Below are 21122 nucleotides of genomic sequence, written 5' to 3'. Positions count from 1 at the left end.
AATCTCCCTGAAATCCTGATGCAGTATCTGAGTAGAGGTATCCTGAGGATATAAATTACAAATAATATACAGACCTGGTCAGTGGCTTACAATAAACTAGTTAATCATTCTTTTTAGTTTTCATTAGAGAACTGATAAACTACTTTAACAAATTACAAAGAAATTACAAACCATCAATAATGTCACTGAGATACTTTGTTAAAAGAACCACCTGAACTTGTGTGCCCTTTGGATAGTCARAATCTCCAAATGCTGTGGCCATTTTCTCTGATTTCTTGTTAGCATGGCACTAATACACAGATTTCAAGTAGGATGTGGTGGGTGCAGCACAAACATTCAAGAAGATTTAGTTTTTGCTATACAAAGACCACAGTTTAAAGCAACACAGCCTGTCCATGCTATACTCTATGCTCTGCTCCTATTGTCCACCAGAAGCAGAAACCCATCAGCTCAGGAACTACACCTCAATAGTTTTTACTCAYCTTTCTACTTTCATTCTTTTAGGCTCAGCTCCAAAACCTCTTCTACCTAACAACCTTAAGTTCAGAATTGTTGTGACACGTACTAAAGATCTCATCTCAGAAATGTTCCCTCACACTTCCCAAGCAAACTCAGATACTTTTCATCCCTTCTCAGCTCAAAAGTACCCTTATATGCTGCAAGAGCTAGAAGGTCAGGGGTAAAGATGGCTGGGGGAACAGACATCATTTTCAAGGAAYGCTATACTTTGCCTCTGCTGACTCCTCTACCAGTCAGTCAAGTGTGATAGAAATTCCAGGAATTGAATTGAAAGGGAAGAAGTTCAGAGTGAGTTTAGTACTCTCTGTGGGGTATCTATCACTCAGAAGAGTCTTAGATCTTTATTTTTTTAATTCCTCTATATTTTATCCTCTATATTGTGGCCCGTATGAATAGCCAGATGGCTGTAACCATTCAAAGCTCCACAACTGAGCCAGTTCCATCTCCATGGGTATCCAGAAGTAGCACACTAATACTACATTCCTTGTAACTTCTGCATTACTGAAAATATTATATATATATATATWGTTATATGTTATATATAACATTTCTATATGTACTTTTCTCCTAAAAAACTATTAGAACTCCCTTCATATACAGCCAAGGCAGCCRTTTAGAGAGCTTTCTACTCTTCCCAACTGCAACAAAACGTARTATGTGTCTGAGCTTGGGATTACAAATATTTGACTATGAACTGACCTATCTTAGTTCTGCCCAGAAAACTTTGTCTGGATAGAATCTGAGTATTTTCACCTAGAAGATTTAGCAGGAATGGCAACAGTAGCTTCAACTAGGCTTTTGTGCCTATGGAAACCCTGTTTATGTCCACAGTGCCTGTAGAGAAAAGTCAGTGTACCCTGCATCAGATCTAATGTGCCTGAACTGCACAAATGGTTGGCACATGCACTGCAACTCCAACACATCCTAAATGAACAGGTTCATGTTACTCAGAGAAATAGATACAGAATGATCAGCACCTTCTTAGGGAAATATGGCAACATTATAGTTTCCCCTCTGCCTTTGAAATATGCAATTGATAATAGCGAATAAGCTGGAATCATGCATTTCAACCACTTAAGTGCCAGTTAAATCAAAGCATTCTCCTTTACTGATGTTCTTGCTCATTTTAACAGAGCAGAGAATCAATTTTATGCTAATACAAATTCTCCTAAAGTGAGTTTGTTATCTGATTAATTTCAGCTTCCTTCTAGGAGATCTTCACAAAGATTGCCTCTCTAATCCAGAGATAATCTGATGAGTCTGCTCTCTTGTGATGTTCTTAGTCATTTTAGAATGGAAAGGCTACGTAAAAGTTTTAGGATCAATAGAAAGATTCTGGAACGCATTTTAATTTGACTGCAACAAGGTAGTGTAAAGATATCTGAGTAAGTTTGTACAAGATCACTATCAAATATTTAYGCCTCTGTTTGGTGTTTTTCAGCCTCATCTACTTCCTAATTATTCATACTGATGTAGTTTTTTAGGATCACCTTTAAAACCAACTTTGGTGAGATGATTTTTACATTCAATCTTTATGTCTTTTTTGGTTTTGTAAATTATATTTGATGGAATTTCAGGGTTCAAATTCTTATAGTGAAGTTTTCCCCATAAAAAGTTTTTTTTTTTTAACCTCACTTACATTTTATAATCTCTCTCTACAGATTTTCTCTCCTAGAGACATACAAATCATAGAAATATACACATCTTCAAAAGAGACAGTTGTATAACAGTCCTTTAATTTACTTACTGTTAAATATTACCAGAGATGAAAATAATTGAAAGAAWTTTCTTAATAGCTTCATTTCTTAACTTTCAAATACAGACACACTCCCTAAAACAAACTGTATTTGAATTTGTCAGTATTTATGATGCAATTTCATTTTCTCCCACTCTTCTAACACTACTTTACTCTGTTGTCAACACCCACTTTATTTTATTTCCCAGGACTTATTTATTTCAAACATTTTACTTTTTAGTAGGCTGTCTCATCTCTTTGTTAGTACACAACTGATTCTTTCACAYGCATATAACATCTCTTTTGCTCTCTCTACACACCTATAGATCTTTTAAAATATACAAAAACAATGTGTGATATTCTTGAAGTCATTATCAATATGACTCTAGGCTTGTATTGCACCTTCTTTCACTGTAAAAGATCTGTGGAATACCTTAATCTACATATTTTTTTCCTCAGTTGAATATACTCCAGAACCATTTAATTTAGTAAGAGCCACCTGTGGATCTAAAAGGCCAAAAAAAGTTTTTTGGCTAAAGTTTCTGCATCTTTTAGCCACTGAAGCAAATAGGTCTCTTAAAAATTAAAATAATCATTAAAAATGAAAAATAGTGGCCTAAAGAAACTCTTAAAAATATACTGTACTTGAAAAAGATCATGCTATTGTCTTGAGCCCGTGGTCAGTGAAAGCATCTTGGTCTGCTACAAGTGGWCAGATATTTTCAAAAGGCAAATTAGAAAAACATAGTAAACACCATAGCAGCTGGCAAATAAATTTGCCTCTGTGGTTTGTACTTCCACTGGAAAACTGTAAAGAGCTAGAAAATGAAAATGGTAGAAAATCGCTGAACTACAGAGTTAATACATTCATACAGAGTTCACACACTATATTTGAAGGCAACTCACCAAATATAGTATCCTTCTATCAGCTATGAAATAAAATTATATTGTATGCTGTAAGTATACTGTATGTTGCAATGATCAATGCCCAGCTGAAAATTTAAAGTTTCTCTGTATTTCACTAACACCTAAGAGGCTTTAGAATTTTTCCTAAAAGGTCATATTATGAATTATTCTGAGATCAAAGCAATAAGACAAAGAAGTGATGGAACAAAAAATCAAATACAAAACTTAATTTTTCTAACTAGGATCTCCTTACGCTTCATTACACCTTAAGAGGAACCTGCGAGCCTTCAAAAGAGCCAGAAGAACCTATGAGATATTTAATATATCATAGTGGTGGGTAATGTAAATAGAGAGTAAAAACATGCATTAATTTCTGTTTTGCCACTTTGGACACAGATTTCCATAATTAATTAGGAAGCACGTCTAAAAATTGTGAGCCTTTCCTTCTATCTTTTTCCACTGTGTTCTTCTTTCTTGTCCTTCAGATCAAACATATAAAAAGCTCACTGATGATAATTTCACTGTTTCAGTTGTCATCTTCTTTCACTTTTACATAATCTCTGAGGGGCATAATTTGATTCCAGTATGCATATCTGATAGTCTCCTACTACACAGAACTAAATGAGGACAGTTTTATTCAGTGTGACTCAAAATTTGAAGTTCCTGCCCTCAGTGATTATATTTGCACTACCCCTACACAGGATGACATCTTCTATTTTAATTTGTTTTGTAGTTAAGGTTTCTTATACCGAAGAGGCACTTAATACACTTAATTTAAATTCATTCTGTAGGATAGGAGATGTCTTCCGTAATGGGTGTAATTTTAATCCTATAYAAAAGATTTGTATTATTCTTCGTAACTGATCAGATTTCTTTTTCCTTTTCAACCAATGTCTCATACCCACCTACACACCTGYCGCATTAATTCTGCTTTGGGAACTCAAATTAACAAACTAAAGAGARATTTCCATTTTTACTTAGGTGCATATACTTTATCAGCATCAAACTTCAGTAAGTTTAATAGTAATAATGAGAAAGACTGTCAGGTTAATAGTAACTGCTAATTCTTGTAATAATTCCTTTAAATTTATCACCTGCTGTGCAAGCAAATAATTTGCTTAGTAACTGAAACCCTTTTGATAATGAAAATACTTACTGCGACTTTTAAACTTAGTATGCGGTATAAGGATTTATTATTATTGCAAAAGGAAAAAAAAAAGGACAAATACCATTCTATTCAATTTCATTCGCAAGAGGATGACACAAACTTGATGAAAATAGACACATTCATTAGACCTACGGTTAGTGATCTATCAAAGGGACAAAGGAAAGAAATCAAGAATCAACTTCCACGCAGCTTCTCTGACCTTACTATTCCTTACCTTTTTCCTTACATCTTCACATACAAAGTCATAATTACAGCTCGATGCTGTATATTCCAATGGTTATTTGGCTTATAACAGTTAGCATAGTCTATCTATATTTAGTTATATTTAATTACAACAATAACACTGACTGTGCAGCTTATTTCATATTGTCCCCCTTAGAAAAAGCAGCTCTTAATCCTACAATTTTATCCCCACTGCTTCTGTGTCTTAATAACCCTATGCCTCACTAACTCTTACACCAATATTTCAATACTCTTTTCTTTAGCTGATTTTACCTCAGCTCTCCAAGAGTGTCAAACTATCCTGCATGTCTTTTTGTTTGTGTTTTTTTAATCTCTGATCATTTCCACTGACTCTTATTAACTATGACTCCATTTCTGCCAGGAAAGGGTAGCAAGAACAGACAACAGCTGCCTGGAGCAGCATGAGGAAAGAGTTGGATATTTCAGCTTGGAAAGGAGAAAAGTAAGAGAAATCTATATGCTGAATTCTATAAAGTCAAAATTGGAAGGAAAAGGCCAAAATAGATTAAGCACTATTTCCCATAACTCAGTAACTAAAATCGTCCAATAAAGTTCCTGCAAGCAAATTACAGGCTAGAAAAACAACCTAAAGGAATAACTTTGCATACCATATGAAGTTAAAACTGTGAAAATTCATTGCTATGGAATGTTTTGAGTACCATAATTAGTTCAAAAAAGGATTAAAAAGAAATGAGAATGTATTCATCAGCGGCTAAGAGCTATAATGTTCTGTATGTAACATCTGGCTCAGAAATCCCTAGATCACTGATTATGGTTGGATGTTTTTTTTTCTTATAGTCCTTCCCTAACTATCTGCTTAACTGTCACTGTTGGAGACTGGACACTGGTMAAGGTACATCTCTGATTTGATCCAGTGCATCTGCACTTGTGTGCATAGATATAAACTCTGAAATTAACATAAGAAGATGATAAACTTTACTATTAAATCACAATATGTTCAGATATATCCTGTCCTTCTTTTTGTGTGGTTGAATTAGGTATCTACTCAACAAACACATTGTCGTAACAAGATTACTTATACGAATAAAGTTATCTGTTTGTGTAAATTAGCCAGTCCTGAGGTCCTCAGAAATCTTCAAACCCTTTAGAAGCAAACACCTTGCATTACAGAGCTTGAGCAGGGGGCTGGACTAGATGATCTCCAGAGGTCTCTTCCAACCTCAACCATCCTGTGATTCTGTGTGATAGGCTGTGCAATGTCTAGCATGCAGTAGTTCCAACTAAGTTAGTTCCAAGTACGTTACTGCTTTTTTTCCAAGTAAGTTACTGCTTTCCTATCTATTTACCAAAAAAGACTGTATAAATAAACTTATTTTATGCACTTATTTTAAATAATTTTTCTGCAGTGTGCCATATTTATTCTACTATAGGTATATTTCAGTTTCTGTGATGACTTATTGATCATTTTTTTACTTCTCAGGAAAGTCTCACAATACTGATATAATTCTACATAAACCCAGAAATTATTATGTGTGTAAATTATACACAGCTCCTTGAAGAAGTGATCATCCATCTGATATAGGGATAAATACCTGTATATATTACATAAAGCTTCATTCTCATTTGCACACCATAACAAGTTTTTGTTGCTCCTGGGAAGGAAAAAAAGTTTGTCAATTTCGAAGAAAACTGAAAACAGATGTTTAAAATACTACTGTATCATTATGCAAGATTAAATGCAACTTCACATTAAATTTATATCTAAAGTCTATTCAGTATTAATTTTCTTCTGCAAATAAAAATATTTAGTTATAATTTACTGAACTATTCCTTATTCCCACCCTCCTCCTCCCCCCCAAAAAAAAAGAAAAGAAAAAATTGTACCTGCCAATCTATGGCTAGCAACGGTCTGTAAAGTAGCATGAATAAAAGTAAAATTTGCCTTTTGTTTTCTCCTAGACAATAAAAAAGCTGAAACATATTGCATCTACCCCATAACATCCCCTTTCTGCCACATTCATCTCAGCCTTACAGCATTGTAACACCATTGGTTAAAATCAGCACTCTAACAGTCTGGAAAGGAGAATCAGATCCATGTTTTAGAGAAATTCAACACCTTGAAATGAAAGAATGAGGAGGAYAGTAGCACAAAACCTTGTTGCAGAATGTTCTGAAACCATCTCTTGCCAAACCAACTAATTGTGAAATAGCCAATCTGGACAAAGTTTTTATCTGCGTATGAAAACATAACCAGACTCCTCCAATTCTAATAGGTTGGCAGTAAAATAAAATAAAATAAAATGGAAGTCAAAGCCTTATGACAGACAAGACTATTGCACACTGCAGCAAGACTACTGCCATGACTTGCAGCTGGGATGCTAGGAATAGCTTCTTCATTTATTTAATYGTCCAGAGAGGTTATGCAATCTCCATCCTTGGGAGTTTTCAATACTTGGCTAGCCAAAGCCATAGAAGATTTGACTCAGTGTTAGTGATAATCCTGCTTTAAGAAGAAGGTAGGACTAAGTGATCTTCAAAGGTCCCTTTTAACCAACATTTATATGATTCCATGATCAGTTATTGCAGTCAACTCTCCATGGCAAGAGAAAAGAGGAGCAGAAAAATAACAGAAAAATTTGAGTAACAGTTTTACTGTCAGCATAATACAAAGCTACCAAAGTTTCTGTGTAGTAATAACTAAATATGTCACAGTAAGAGAATTGTGCAACACAACAAGCACCATCGTATCTGTSCATGTTCCTTCACTCTGATGCCAGACACCCACTCACAAGGGCTTAACTAGCACAGTTTTGGCTGTCAGCTCTATGTATTTGCTCAATACTCGAGAGACCAGCGTACTTCTGAGTGCCATCTGACTGGCAGAGCAGGCCTCAGTGTGTGTCTGGGAAAGTTCAGCATCCCTGGCTTAGMCTGAAGCCGGGCAACTGGATACTTTGCACTGTACTCTTAGTAATGAGAAAAACTGTATTGGGATGTCAAGACAACTCCGTAGATTTGGATATATTGCAATCTGGATATATCAGACAGGTGGCCAGGGTGCCAGGGTGGAACTAAACTGTTCAGGTCTGAACAGGTCCTAGAACAAGTATAACCACAGCTATGCCATGTTCTACTGGGGTTTGACTGGAGTCACCTCTGCCCATAGCCAGCTCAGGGGTTCCCCCCATGCACTAGGCAGCTATCTTCAAGTTGAATAAATCATCTGTGGACAACAGAGATTCAACTCTGTTTCTGTTCAATGAGTGAATTTCACTAAATCACAATGGCAAATACATGTTTTAACTTGCAGTATCTACTCTGCAGAGTTTACACTTTAACTAGATGAGACTGACAAATGATGGGAGAAAGCACAAGTATCACAAATACATAGAATGATAAGCTGGGATATAGAGTGTTCAAGTTATTTTAAAAAGATCAAAAGGATTTCTGTGGGAAAAAWTAAAGATGAAGCCATATTTACAAATTCTTAGCCTAGGCATAGGAACACACCACACAACTGTTTCTCCTCAAATAATGCAGTCTAGAACTCACATGTGCAAGTGAAACATACGCAACATCTAGAAATCCTCAGTCCATAACGCAAAAAGAATAGCATAAGTAGTCAACCTCTTACATAATAAAATCTTYTTAAAGAGTCTGTTAAAATTGTCTGGGATTTTGGAAATGAACTGATATCTGCATTCTTCTTCTGAGGGGCAGAGCATGAATTTTTAATGGGTTCAGAAATAAAGCATTTAAAATCTAACACAATTATGGTCTGATCTGCTAAATGCAGTATCAGTAGTTTGGCTCTCAGAAAACATGTCATAGCAATAAAATTGCTTACAAAAATAATCTTGACAAACAGTGACAGTATTTTTTTTAGAATTGTTTTACTGATGTAGCATTACATGTGCTGCATTATCACAATGACTTATTTCCATTGTGTTACTCCTAAGAGATAATAACAATTTAAGACAAAACCTACTTTTTCAAAATTTTGTAAAAATATTGGGTATACACCTAGGATGCACACAGTAACATCATGTAGATGCTAACATTTTAATGCTGATTTTAATTTGTCCTTTTAATATAACTGAAACAGAATATCTGATATCTTCATAAAAAGTGCTTCCTGCCAATGTCCCCCTCCTTATGTAGCTATAGCCTTGGGAAAAGCAGCAGATCATTATATGGAAATCATCTAGCAGCCTGGATAGAATCACTATCTAAACTAACAAGAATATAGCAAGAGRTACTTGAGCAGCTGTGCATGGAATGGAAATTTATATTTTCTTTTCACATAAAAGGTATTAAGAATTCACTTTATAGAGAAAGACAACACACTATTCCAGCATCTAGTAGGAAGTGACAATCTTGACCTTGTGCTTACAACAACTAAGTGAAAAGAAGTAACCAAAGGAAACATCTTCAGCAAAGTAATGATGTTCTTTAAAATGTAGTATATCTTTTAAACTTCAGAGGATAAAGTGAATATGCTACTGTTTATCAATCTGGCATACATTTTTCTAATTTCTATATTTTATATCTACATTTTCCAAATAGAAATATGACAAAGGAGCAATGAAGCAACTAATAATTACTATTGGTATTTAAAAGGATAAAGTATTAATTCYTTCATGGATAACTTAAAATCTGTCAAGACCTCACGTCACTTGTGAAATTGTATCCAAAACCTCAGCTCAATGGTATTGAGCCATGAAATGAACCTTGGAGAATTCTTTTTGCAAGCGGTAATGAATAGTCTTCATGAAAAATACTCTTTCGGGCAGCTACTTTAATATATTTAGTCAGCTTCCCACTTTAAAGGCAATTTCTGCCAACAAAAAGATACTACTTTCATGCCTAAATCAGACATACAAAATATGTCATAAGTAAAAGGTTTTTTTTCTTTAATTTTAATCCCCATTCTCAAGTAGCCAGCAGTATTTGTTTTAAAAAACAGATTCGTTTAAATTGTGGGAAGTTTGAGAAAATCAAAAAACATTAATAAATTTGGCTATATTAAAAAGCATAAAGGTGACAACATTAAGATGCATACTGTTTATTATACAAGATCCTTTTCTTTTAAAGTAAAATACTTGTTTCTGTACASTTGGAAAAAAAAGTAGTATCACATCAATAATCGTTGAGTTTTGTTTTTGCAGTTTTCAGGCTATTCACCTGTAACTCTCCCTTCCCAAGAAAAGGAGCCCAAATTTAGAAGTTACGAACAAAATAAATGCGCTTCCAAATGCTACAATCTCATTTTGACACAATGTTAATCATGGTATGATCTAAAAACCAGAAAATTCACTCGAGGATACTGCATTTACTCTGAAAAAATACAATCATAACTTTGAAATTAAATTTGCTGTGGCTATCTACTGAGCAAATGAGATTTAACAGGTAGCAAATTGATGTCATGTAACTGAATAGAGTGAGGCAAAAAGATGTAACAGATCAGTGTATATCATGGTGTTCTCTCCAGACAGTAAATATCAAAGACAGAGGTAGCTGGGAAGACAGAGGAAGGGTAGGATCTAAGTGGTGCCTTCAGGAGAGGGTAAGGCAGTAGATCATTGAATTCTGAGACTTGGTTATTATTTCACAGTTAGGGAAAGTTATTTTTTCCTCTCTTTTCCTTAGAGGAAGGTAACTATGATGAAATGATTGTGTATTAATAGTGGTTAATGGTGACTACARTTTTCATTCAATGAATATAGCTGATTAGAAGTGGGGCTTAACAAAATCAGAAAGTATCTGAGTATATTTACAGATTATTAAGACCTATTCACAAAAAATAATTTAACTTGCTCTGAATCAGTAAGAGTCTTTCTGCCAAGAGACTTGGTATCAGAACAAACTAGGTTATTTATTGTCACAGGAACAAGAAGTAATCTGTTTAGAGTAGCTGGAAAAAAAAAAAAAAAAAAAAAAAAAAAAAAAAAAAGGAAAACAGACTCCCGGAGGACAAATCACTTTCATACATAACTGGTAAATTCCAATGTAGAAAACTAATACACTCTCCTTGAAAGTTAAAAGAAATAATTTCTAGCTTATCACTTTTAACCTAACAGTGAAAATGGGAAGAAAGTTATGCTCTGCTACTGACAAAGATAACAGTGAAAGGGAAAACCTTAAAGAGTAGTAACCATGCATCATCACAACAAAGGACACAACAAAATACATATTAGTGAAAAGCCATGCCACTTTTCCTTGGCAGCAAATAGCAACGACACTGAATATTTATTTAATCATATAGTAAGTAAACCTGAATGCAATACCTGCTCAAAACTTCAATGATACTCACTGTCAGAGCAAGCTTCAGCTTGTTTTTTTTATTCAGCCTTATTTTGAAGGATACTCAGAAGAAGAATAATATGTGACTCTGCAACAAACTGAGCCTGACTGCTTCCGTGTATGTAACTCTGTAAAAGAAAAATAAAATATAAACCAGTTATCTTTAGAACAAAAATACCCACTGCAAAAGGCACAACCAGATGTGCATGAATCAAAATAAAACCTGTTTTGCACAAAAATGCAGATAACAGCAACAGCTACAGCTGAACAGCACAGTTTATGTACATATATTTAGTAAAAAAGAATGTTAAAAGTAGTGCGCGTTTAGGCAAAGCATATATATGCACCGAATGTAGTATTTCATACACAATTACACTATGTTGGACTCATTTTCACACCACTGCTAAAATGGAGTAAAGACCATACATTTGTTTCCTTAGGATATACATTTTTGAGAAGGGAGGTGATGAAATCAAGAGTGTGCCTTCGCACAGTTTTCATGGAAGTTAAAATTAAACTTCACAATGTTGCCTGYAAAAAGTCACTCTATTTTTGTCTTATGCAAATTGAGTGAAGTTTCTTCATACAAAGTCTATTCCACCTTTCTTCTCCATGAAGGTATGGGTATGTTCATAAGAACTCCTAATGCATAAATAAGATGTCTAATTTATATGATGTCAAAAAAAAAAATGCAATGCTAGATTCAAATGCYAACCTAACAAAGTCATTTTTTTTCCAAATAATTATGGTCAATGGGCTCATTTTGTACATTTATTGTTAAGAATGTATAGCATATTATTCAGAAATTGCTAGATTTTTTTTAAACTAGCTATTCTACCAAAAAAAGAAAAATTTTGAAGGGTTGCAAATAAGTACAAAATGAGGGAGATTTTCTCTTCTCCACTACTGCATTAATTATATGTAAAATTAAACATATCTATGTTTTTAAAGTAACACGTGTGTATGTGAGTGTGTGTTATATATGCACAGATATCTTTTTTCCCATTATTCTGATGCATAGATGCAATTTTCACACCACTAAAATACATAGAAAAAGGGAAACTTTTTGTTTTCTTGGTTTCAGGGTTTTGTTCATTTGTTTTAACCATACCTTTTGCTTTTATTAATTTTATTCTCAATAGATCTGCCTGAATAGTTCTTGCCCTTGTCAAGATTCAGAATATTTGAAATATTCTGATGTTTCGGCATACAGAAGAATGCCTTGATTCACACTGGTTAAATTCTGGTTGAAGTACTGTCAAAACATGTAGTTCATAAGGTACAATAAAACAGTTTTTATTCAGTGGATGATTATCTACTGTTTTCAAAATTCAATCATATTATGTTCATTCAAATAACCAATTCAAAGCTAAATCAGGCAAGAACCGCATGTATCTAAATGATTCCATCTCTCAAAGAAACCATCTTTTTTCTTCCTTTAACGAGATAAAAATCACTGATCTCAAAGATTATCTTATTTCAACAGCACATGACAACAATCCAATCTCTATTTCCTGACTGCTTSTCAGGGCCCCTTATAAATCTCACTAAGGCAAAATAGATTAATATAATGAAGAAAATAATAGGAATATTTCACAATAAGACAAGTTAATGATGAAGTTAAAATGCTACTTAATTGACTGATTCTTAATCATCATTCTTTGCTGTACTGTGCCAGGTGGTATAAAGGACCTCTCTGTGTTACTCCTAGCATATAAAACTGTCACTAGAAGAACATCTCTCTGCTGGCAATACAAATATTCACGTGAGAGCATTAACCCAGTCAACCTGATCTTGACCTTCATATCCAAATATCAGATAAATTAAGGCTGTTCACTCTATCATTTTTCACAACATAGTGACTAAACAACAGTCCAGAAAAGGTCCTTGTCAGTGGACTCTTGACTTAMTTGTGACCACAATCATGTAAATAGTAACCTTCTGTCATTATCRTATACCACAGATATAAAATTATGTGCGTGTGTGTATATATGTGTGTGTATATATATATATATGTATTACACATACATATATACATATACATATATATATATATATGCATTTGCAGGATCTGAATCCAAGCATGTATTTTGTTACAATCACATCATCTTTTGGTCTAAGGCTTATAATAATTATAACATTTACTGTATTTATTAATATAATGTGAACTACTCATAAATGATTTAAATTGCAGTTTCGCAAAATATATAAACCATTTTTGGTTCTAATAAGCACAATGAAGAAGGGAAAAACTTTTTATGTATTCATGCACTTCAGCTCTTCAATTCTTTCTTACTTAAAAAAGTAAAAAAGGGGYATTTTAAAATAAAAGTATAAGAGGGTCTAGTAACATTACTTGGTTACAAAATACATGTATGAACATATACTTTAATACTACCAGCCTTTCACTATGACATGCTAAATTGTATCAAAAAGGTATAATGGGAACTACAGAAATAAATTCTGTCTTGAAGACACATTATTATCACAGTCTAATAAAAATGACTGGCTGCCACATGACTGCTGAGACTCTAAATGCCTTCTATATTTGTTAAACATTTAGAAGAGASGTCATTTTTACCGATATCCTTTGAATTCTCCCATATCAATTAAAGCCATTAAAAACTGATTTGCAAAAGTGTCTGAATAACATGAACTGATCTTCCCTTATAAAGCCATGTGACATCTCCTGTAGCCTCAATTATACACTTTGTTAAAAAAATTATTTTTCTTTCTGTATCTAACAGCAACTTAAATCACCATAACACCGTACACTAAACAGAATTAAAAGTATTCATATAGACACAAACACACACGTGTGCACGCCCACACAGAATACATACAGAAATCCTTCCCTTCCTCATAATAGTTTACTGTTAAAACTGTTTAGCTTTTGTCCCAAGAGGCTGGCAGATTCTTACATTCTAAAAAAGTACAGTTTATAATACTACTTCTGGAGACATAATTCTACCCCCCACTGGGGAGGAATCACATTTTAGATGCTATCTTAGTCAACAGGCACAGCAACTTTGTTAAAAAAAAAATATCACTCAAGTTATTTTGTGRAGCTTTTTGTTTCAGTTGGGAATATCAAGTAAAAAATATTTATTTAATGAGTCAGGATAGTTTCACGTATATCCTGCTGCCAAACTTGTATATTAATGATCTTTTAAAAAATGTTAGCAAGTATGCTCTCAGTTTGGAAGATTTTAAGCATGACTCTTCATTGGTTATTCAAACTTGACAAATTAACTGTAAAGTTCTCTCTCAATCTGAGGATAAAGAGAGTTCTCTACAGGTAAATACATYTGAATGCGGTACATACACAGAATATTTACAATGTAGAACAATATAGTACTCAAGGCCCAGTTGAATTGCCACAAATAACAGGCTAAAAGCTATAAAAATTAATTTGATTTTCAATGTTTTTATTTCTAAACATAATCGATCTAAAAAACATAAGTCTTGTCTGCTCGGGAAGGCAAATTTTGATATATTACAGCAGTGGTACGGATCATTTGAAGCAATACATAGCAGGGTTGGTAGTACGATGATATACAACAAGGACAAGGCTATTGGAAAAACGTTCTCCATCAGGAGTGGCCACCTGCCCATTCATTAAATCCCTAAAGTAATGAACTTTACTGCATGATGCTATATGTGTATATTTTCATCAGCATTTTTTTAATCTGAAGCTTTTCCAGGAGCTGTTTGAGAAGGCATTACCAGAGAGCTGCACCAGATAAAGTCCAGTGACTGAAAACATAAGTCTTTAAGAAGCCAAAATCATGAAACCATAAAGATCTCATTACTGCTATTAATCAGATGACAGATACAATCCTAACTGGAATCCGATAGTCACGAAAAAGAAACAGCATGGACTAGAAACAATTTATTTGCAAATGCTGAAACCTGAACCAACCTAAATCAAACAACCTCAAACCTAAAACAAACAAAATTTGGCTAGAAGACCTAAAACAGAGTATAATTTGAAAACTAGCTGATGAATATGAATTTTGGGCTAAGCATCTTAAGAGGTATAATGTTACATCTATTTTTTAATGCGAGTTGCTAAAGGCATAGTCTTACTTGCAAGGAAGAAGGGTGTTTTGATTTAATTCTGAAGATACTATATGTATATAAAAAGCTGGTAAGAGATAACTGTTGCCTGCTGCTCTTTCCCCAAGGAGAGCACAGGAGCAGATAAAGGCAAAGGGAGCAATCATCTTTATCTGAGGCAGAGAAAGACTTCAGGTAAGCTTGAAAGTGAAAGAGAGATATGGAAGCTAGGTGAAATGTTAAACAAGATYGATGCTCACTGTCTAGTATTGTCGTTTTTTATTTCTTATTTATCTTTTAGTTTCTYTATTCCGTTATTACAAATCTATTTAGGCAGATTATTCCTAAAATTTACCAAATAATAAACCCAACTTTGGGCGATCCTGATACTTCTCAAGTGGTTTTCCAAGACAACTATTCCCAGAATATTCAAAGTGACAAGGTGYATCTCCACAGAAGTGGCAGGTCAGAGAAACAGTAGTGACGAAGTCAGAGAGTTTCCCAATAACAAAGGTTAACAAAAAAATTCTATTTAATGATATAACAAGAATCGCTTTAACTTATGAAAGTACTTCACCACACTTCTAATGAAAAATGGATCATAACACTTGGTGAAAAGCATGTTTTTGCAAATAAATTTTCAGACATATGTTCTAAACAGCAGACAATAAGCAAACAGAAGATAATTAGTTCATGTAAAAATGATGGCAAATAGCTTTACTTGAAGACAGAAAAGAGAGTGCTCTGTGGCCACTGTTCTTGTTTCTTACCCTACAGACACATGATGATATTGTAAGACCACTCAAGCCTCAAAGATTTTATTTGAATGAATATATGTTTATACATATGAACCCGCACACAGTAGATTTATATACGGCAATGGCCATTGATGACTCAAATTTTGAAATGCATTGCCACTGGGGCTCACACTTACCTAAAACAGAGCACATTTAAAGAAAGGAATTTCAAAGGAATTTTAATTTTGACAAGTTTACTTTCCAACAGTTCTCAACAGTTTTCTCCATACTTTTTTGTGGTTCCATAGCAGTTTTTAATCAGGTAAAGTTCTTGAATTTRTATCTAGATAATCAAAATAAAAGATCTGGTCACAAATATTTTCAGTGAGATGTCACTATTTCAAACTTTACTTTTAAAAGAAGATTGCTGAATTGCTTACATATAAGATATATATTTTTGTGAAATTTTACTTGAGATTATGAACTATTAAGTGACTTAGTTGCTATTAAGTGACTGAGAAGTAAGGCTTCTGGCTTTGTTATCTTCTCTCCTTGACACTTAAACCATTTAACATCTGGAAGCTCTGTGAAGTACATCTGGCTGTAAATGCCCTATGCAAGCGCTTTAAATAAATAAATGGATAAGCCCAGTATTTCTCTTTAATTTCAGAGGCATCCAAGACAGAGGACCATAGAAGATGTGAAGCCAAAGACCATCAGAACAGATGCAGCCATGATTTAAGCAGAAGAGCTGTGCAGCACACAAGCACCACAAGYGGTGCAAACACAAAGGCTGCACTGGCAGAACTAACGGTGGAACGGAAAGGCAAGTGAGTGGCATTTCGAACAACGGGTCCTTTCCGGCTTTAATGTTCTACTACCTTGGGTCTGACTGCACAGAAGCCATTTGAATTGCTAACCGAAATAATCATGTCCCCATGTCAGGCCAATTTGTTTGGCAGTGACAAACAATTGTTCAACGCATGTAAATTTGTACAAAGCATTGTTAAATATTTATCTACCATTCCTAAACTCATTAAATATTTAGTGTTATTGAACTGCAGATGGCACATATAAATAATCCCTTGCTATGACAGTCAAGGATAACAACTATGTAATATATTTTTAAATTTCCCTAAATACTGCATATGCTTCTGGTTTCCATTCAAGGGTGACAGTTGATATGGTTCAGAAAGACATTTACAATAAATRCAATCTCTTTTCTTTCCTTCCTTTCTGTTATGCAATATAAATAAAAAAGAAACAAAGTAATTGGAAACAAAGTCTTTTGAGTTGTATTTTAATTCTTATGGCAATAGAATTAACTTCTGGAGTAGTCCATGTCAAAATTGAAACATGATCATGTATTTCAGGTGCCCCAATACTCCTTTCCAAAATAAACACCACAATGTTTATTTTTGTAAGAGTATGTGCATGAAGGATGCCAGGGTGGTGGGAATTAATTAAACTGAGTTTGATTTTTTTTAATAGTATACCACACAAACCTATTTCATGAAATATTGTAACTATGGAAAATCAAGAAATAGCTTGTCCTGACTTTACAAGACATGACACCTGTCTAAAAGCATACTTGAGACCAAAAATATCTGAATCAAAAGCAGAATACTGGAATAGCCAAGCTGTATATTTTTCATTTCATACCATATATTTCTAAGTATTTTTCATTATTTGATCTATTTAGCTCACTTATTTGAAAATTAAAAAGTTAATTCACTTATGACGTAGAGCATCTTTATTTATTTATTTATTTAAGAACTTAACATACAAAACAGAACAAGCTACAAAAAAGTACATAACATTTGTCAGCAATTGTATTTGACACTTATCTGGAATTTCTTGGATTAAATAGTCTGGCAAGTAGTTTCTATTAAGGTAGGCAACCAGATCTTCAGATTTAGCTAATTAAATTTAGCTAATTAATTTAAATTAACAAATTGTGAGGAACTACTGGATGTAACAAATAAGAGACTTAGAAGCTGACAAAAAATAGTGATTAAGCTGTGAAGAATGGTTGGATTTCGCAGATGGTTAAGATGAAGTTACACGAGAAATGGCTGATTTCCACAAACAACCAAAGGGAGCCTTTACAGCCGTTGGGGAAGTCAAATCTTGCAAGACCTTTGCATCAGTATCAATAACACCATGTAAGGCCAAGATGTTACCTTTTAAAAAATACTAGATTTGATTATGGATGCAGCAAAATTAGAGCTAATGCACAAAATGTAATTAGGGGCAGTTTGCTTATTTGAGAGGAAAAATTTGCAGAGGATAGGAAGGAACACGGTGGACAGAGGAAGGACAAGCATGGAAAAATGAAGAGGAGGAGGGATAGAAGGGGCCAGACCAGTGTAAGCAGGCTGCTGGTCAGTACACTCATCTGAGCCTTGTACCTGATCACAGCAGGTGATAAGAATCTTACTAGATTCTTATTCTGACTATTCGTCTGTTCTCTCTGTGTGTGCCTGCCAGTGAACCTCAAGCTGAACTAGCTGGTGAGCAGGACAACATGTCTAGATGCCAACAACTAGAGATAAGGGCCACAGGGGATGGCGCCCCACTGCTTTGGCCCTAATAAACTGGAAAGGAGCACTCCTCAGGGACCCAAAGTTTATGGGATTTGTTTTCTCTTTACAGTTTCTTTTTTTCTTTGATAGTTTAGATATAGAGGAAAATGAACCRGTTAAAGTACAAAGGGAGCCATGGACTAGCTAGCTGTCTAACTTTGAAATTGCTTGTTGACCTTACGAAAAAGAGAAAAAGTGCTTTTGGATACTTTGTACGTGTATCTGGGTAGATTAAAAAAAAAAAAAACCAACAAAAAAAAAATTTCTGATTACATGTCCTGACTACTTTGGGTTTTATTACCAGTCTAGCCCTACTTTTTAGCACATGTTTGTTCTGGACCAGATTCTGTTCAACACTGCTTTTGACTGCTCATAGTTTAAGACTCTATTCTTTCACAGAAAAGGGCCAGATCCTGGCCAGTGGTATCCTGAGGTGCATGAGGAAGAGTGTTGCCAGCCAGTCGAGGGAAGTGATCCTGCTGCGCTACTCTCTTATAAGGAGAGGCTGCAAGAGCTGGGCCTGTTTAGCCTGGAAAAGAGAAGACAGAGGGGATCTTATCAATCTACAAATACCTTAAGGGAGGTTGTCAAGAGGATGGGGCCAGACTCTTTTCAGTGGTGCCAGGCAACAAATGGGYACAAACTGAAACACAGAGTTCCGTTTGAATGTGAGGAAAAGTTTCTTCTCTGTGAGAGTGACAGAGCCTGGACCAGGTTGCCCAGAGARGTTGTGGAGTCTCCTTCTCTGGAGATCTTCAAGGCCCGCCTGGATGCAACCCTGTCTAACAYGCTCTAGGTGCCYCTGCTGGAGCAGGGAGACTGGACTGGATGATCTCCAGAGGTCCCTTCCAACCTCAACCACTCTGTGAAAGAGAGAGAAAGTGCGCGAGAGAAAGCGCGAGAGAGCGAGCGCAAGTCCGGYGCTCTTTAGCAAAGCTTCACCCCAAGAATTTATAATACTACAACATTTGTTTCTGATATGAGGAAAGTATGAGAAGAGATAGGAAGGCTATGCCTTTAACAATTCAARTTTAAGGAGATGCAGCTCTATGACTTGCGATCACTAAGATTTTAATATTAATTATCCTTTTCAAAGATAAGCTGAATTTGGATTGTGTGTTGAAGAAATCTCTAGATGAAGACCGTCTCTTAGAAGGGAGAGCAGGCCAAATTCAAACTAATATACACAGAAAGARTAACATGCTAGTTAAATGACCCCCCAAAAAAGAAATTTATAAGCTCTACACCAATAGAGTAAAACAATTTGTCTTCCTTTCCTACATTAACATTCAGGGCGCAAAAAAAAAAAAAAATCATTCATCAAAAATAGGAACWTTTTACAAGGCAACAGATTACTTAATTATGACTCGGCCTTCAGAATGGCCTATTTCAAGTCCACAAATTTTGCYAAGAATATACACTAGATATAACAACTTTGTTTTTTTCTCTTAACCTGGGGAGGGGAACCCACAATATTCTTTTTCACATCAGATTTTCATATGTTTTAAATTAATGTCCAAGACAAGCACAATTTTYAGCAGTATTTAAATGTCTAAAAAGCAAAATTCCTAAAATATTCTCTCCGAGTGTTTTATGTACCATTTATGTGTTTTATCATTGTACATCTGCATGCAAAGAAAGATGAAGCATGTTACTGGAGTACTAATTCCACACTCACTAAAGCATGCACTTTGAAGCCAAACACTAATGTATATTAATGATTTACAATGTTTTCACAATCATATGCATATTTCTCCAGCATTTTTTTCATGTAAACTATATAATATTTCAAGAATCACACYCTGCCCAGCAAGATGAAGAACAGAATCTTATGAGGGCTCAAAAAAACCTAGCTTTCAGCCTCCCTTTATTATAGCTGTTTGTTTTAATATARCATTTTCTAAAGAACAGCATAGTTTCACCTGGCACATGCTCACCATATATACTTATTTTGTTATTAGATAGCAGGATTGTTCTTCCAATTAGGTCAGTTCAGACATGTAGATCAGACTTTTAACTTGCTTTAGAACCCAACAGGAGACCAGAAAATTAGACTAATCATATGCAGTTATCAGCCTAGGCAGCTCTTTGAAAAACCAAAAAGAGAATTCATATTCTATCAATCATAAAAGATCCTGTAATCTGCTAGGGATAGTATATGTACAGTAACCTATTTTCATTGTAGCAGCCAACCTGCAAAAGCCCTTACCATGGTCACTGAAGTGAAAAACCTGAGCTGATGCTGTCTTGGGCCTAAATAATTCACATGCGCAAGACTGGCTATCAATGCATTGTATGGATGTGATTTAGCAAAATTATTTAAAATCCTTTTTTTGGACAGAGAAGGACTTGTGGGCAACATATTTAAGAAATACCAATACCAAACAGCTAAATATACGAAGCARTATCTTAAAACCTAGAGACATACATAGTATCTAGACTCCCGTTCATTCACTGAACAACTCACAAACCTTTGACTATTCTAATCACATATTAATTTCAAAACGTTAGGAAAATGTCCAAGCATTTAATAAGGCAATTTGTTTTATTGTAGATATTCGGTTATAAAAAGGCAAATGATGCTTAACTGCTTCAAAATTTAATGTAGTATTAAACACAGAATAAATCTAAACTCACTTACTGCTAACAGGAATCCTGAGTCATTTAATTTGTATTTCTGGCAAAATGAAGACCATATATGACTAAAGCAAGAAGTGTGCAGGCAGCTATTTAAACTAGTAGTGTTTTCAGAGCTCCTCATTTTATTGAGCATCAGAACAGGAACATTTTAGTTTAGCTCCAGTCTGGAGAAATAAACACTTTTTCTTAGATAGTTAATAGCTCTGTGAATATCTCCAACTGAAAGAAAAGTCAATAATAGAATAATAGAATTCATTTTATTGAGC

General features: G+C 34.5%; 1 protein-coding gene across 2 annotated transcripts in view; it reads right to left on the bottom strand.

Moving 5' to 3' along the window:
- Nucleotides 1-21122, bottom strand: part of TUSC3 (tumor suppressor candidate 3) — a 137443-nt gene that overhangs the window by 17377 nt on the left and 98944 nt on the right. Inside the window, exons 7-8 of one of the 2 annotated variants that reach the window (XM_085309149.1) lie at nucleotides 10846-10963; nucleotides 6143-6184 (exon numbers count right to left, since the gene is read on the bottom strand). In XM_085309149.1, the coding sequence (XP_085165275.1) occupies nucleotides 10874-10963 (90 nt within the window). In that variant the 3' untranslated portion in view covers nucleotides 6143-6184; nucleotides 10846-10873. Of the gene's footprint in view, nucleotides 1-6142; nucleotides 6185-10845; nucleotides 10964-21122 lie in introns of those variants that run through there. The other variant, XM_085309148.1, reaches the window with a different exon arrangement.

This window comes from Rhea americana, unplaced genomic scaffold (genome assembly GCF_003343005.1).
Source record: "Rhea americana isolate MKP2758 unplaced genomic scaffold, rheAme1 scaffold_292, whole genome shotgun sequence".
In the NCBI taxonomy this organism is placed as follows: Eukaryota; Metazoa; Chordata; class Aves; order Rheiformes; family Rheidae; genus Rhea; species Rhea americana.
The sequence above is the reverse complement of the archived record's forward strand: the minus strand, read 5'-3'. Positions and strand labels throughout refer to the sequence as shown.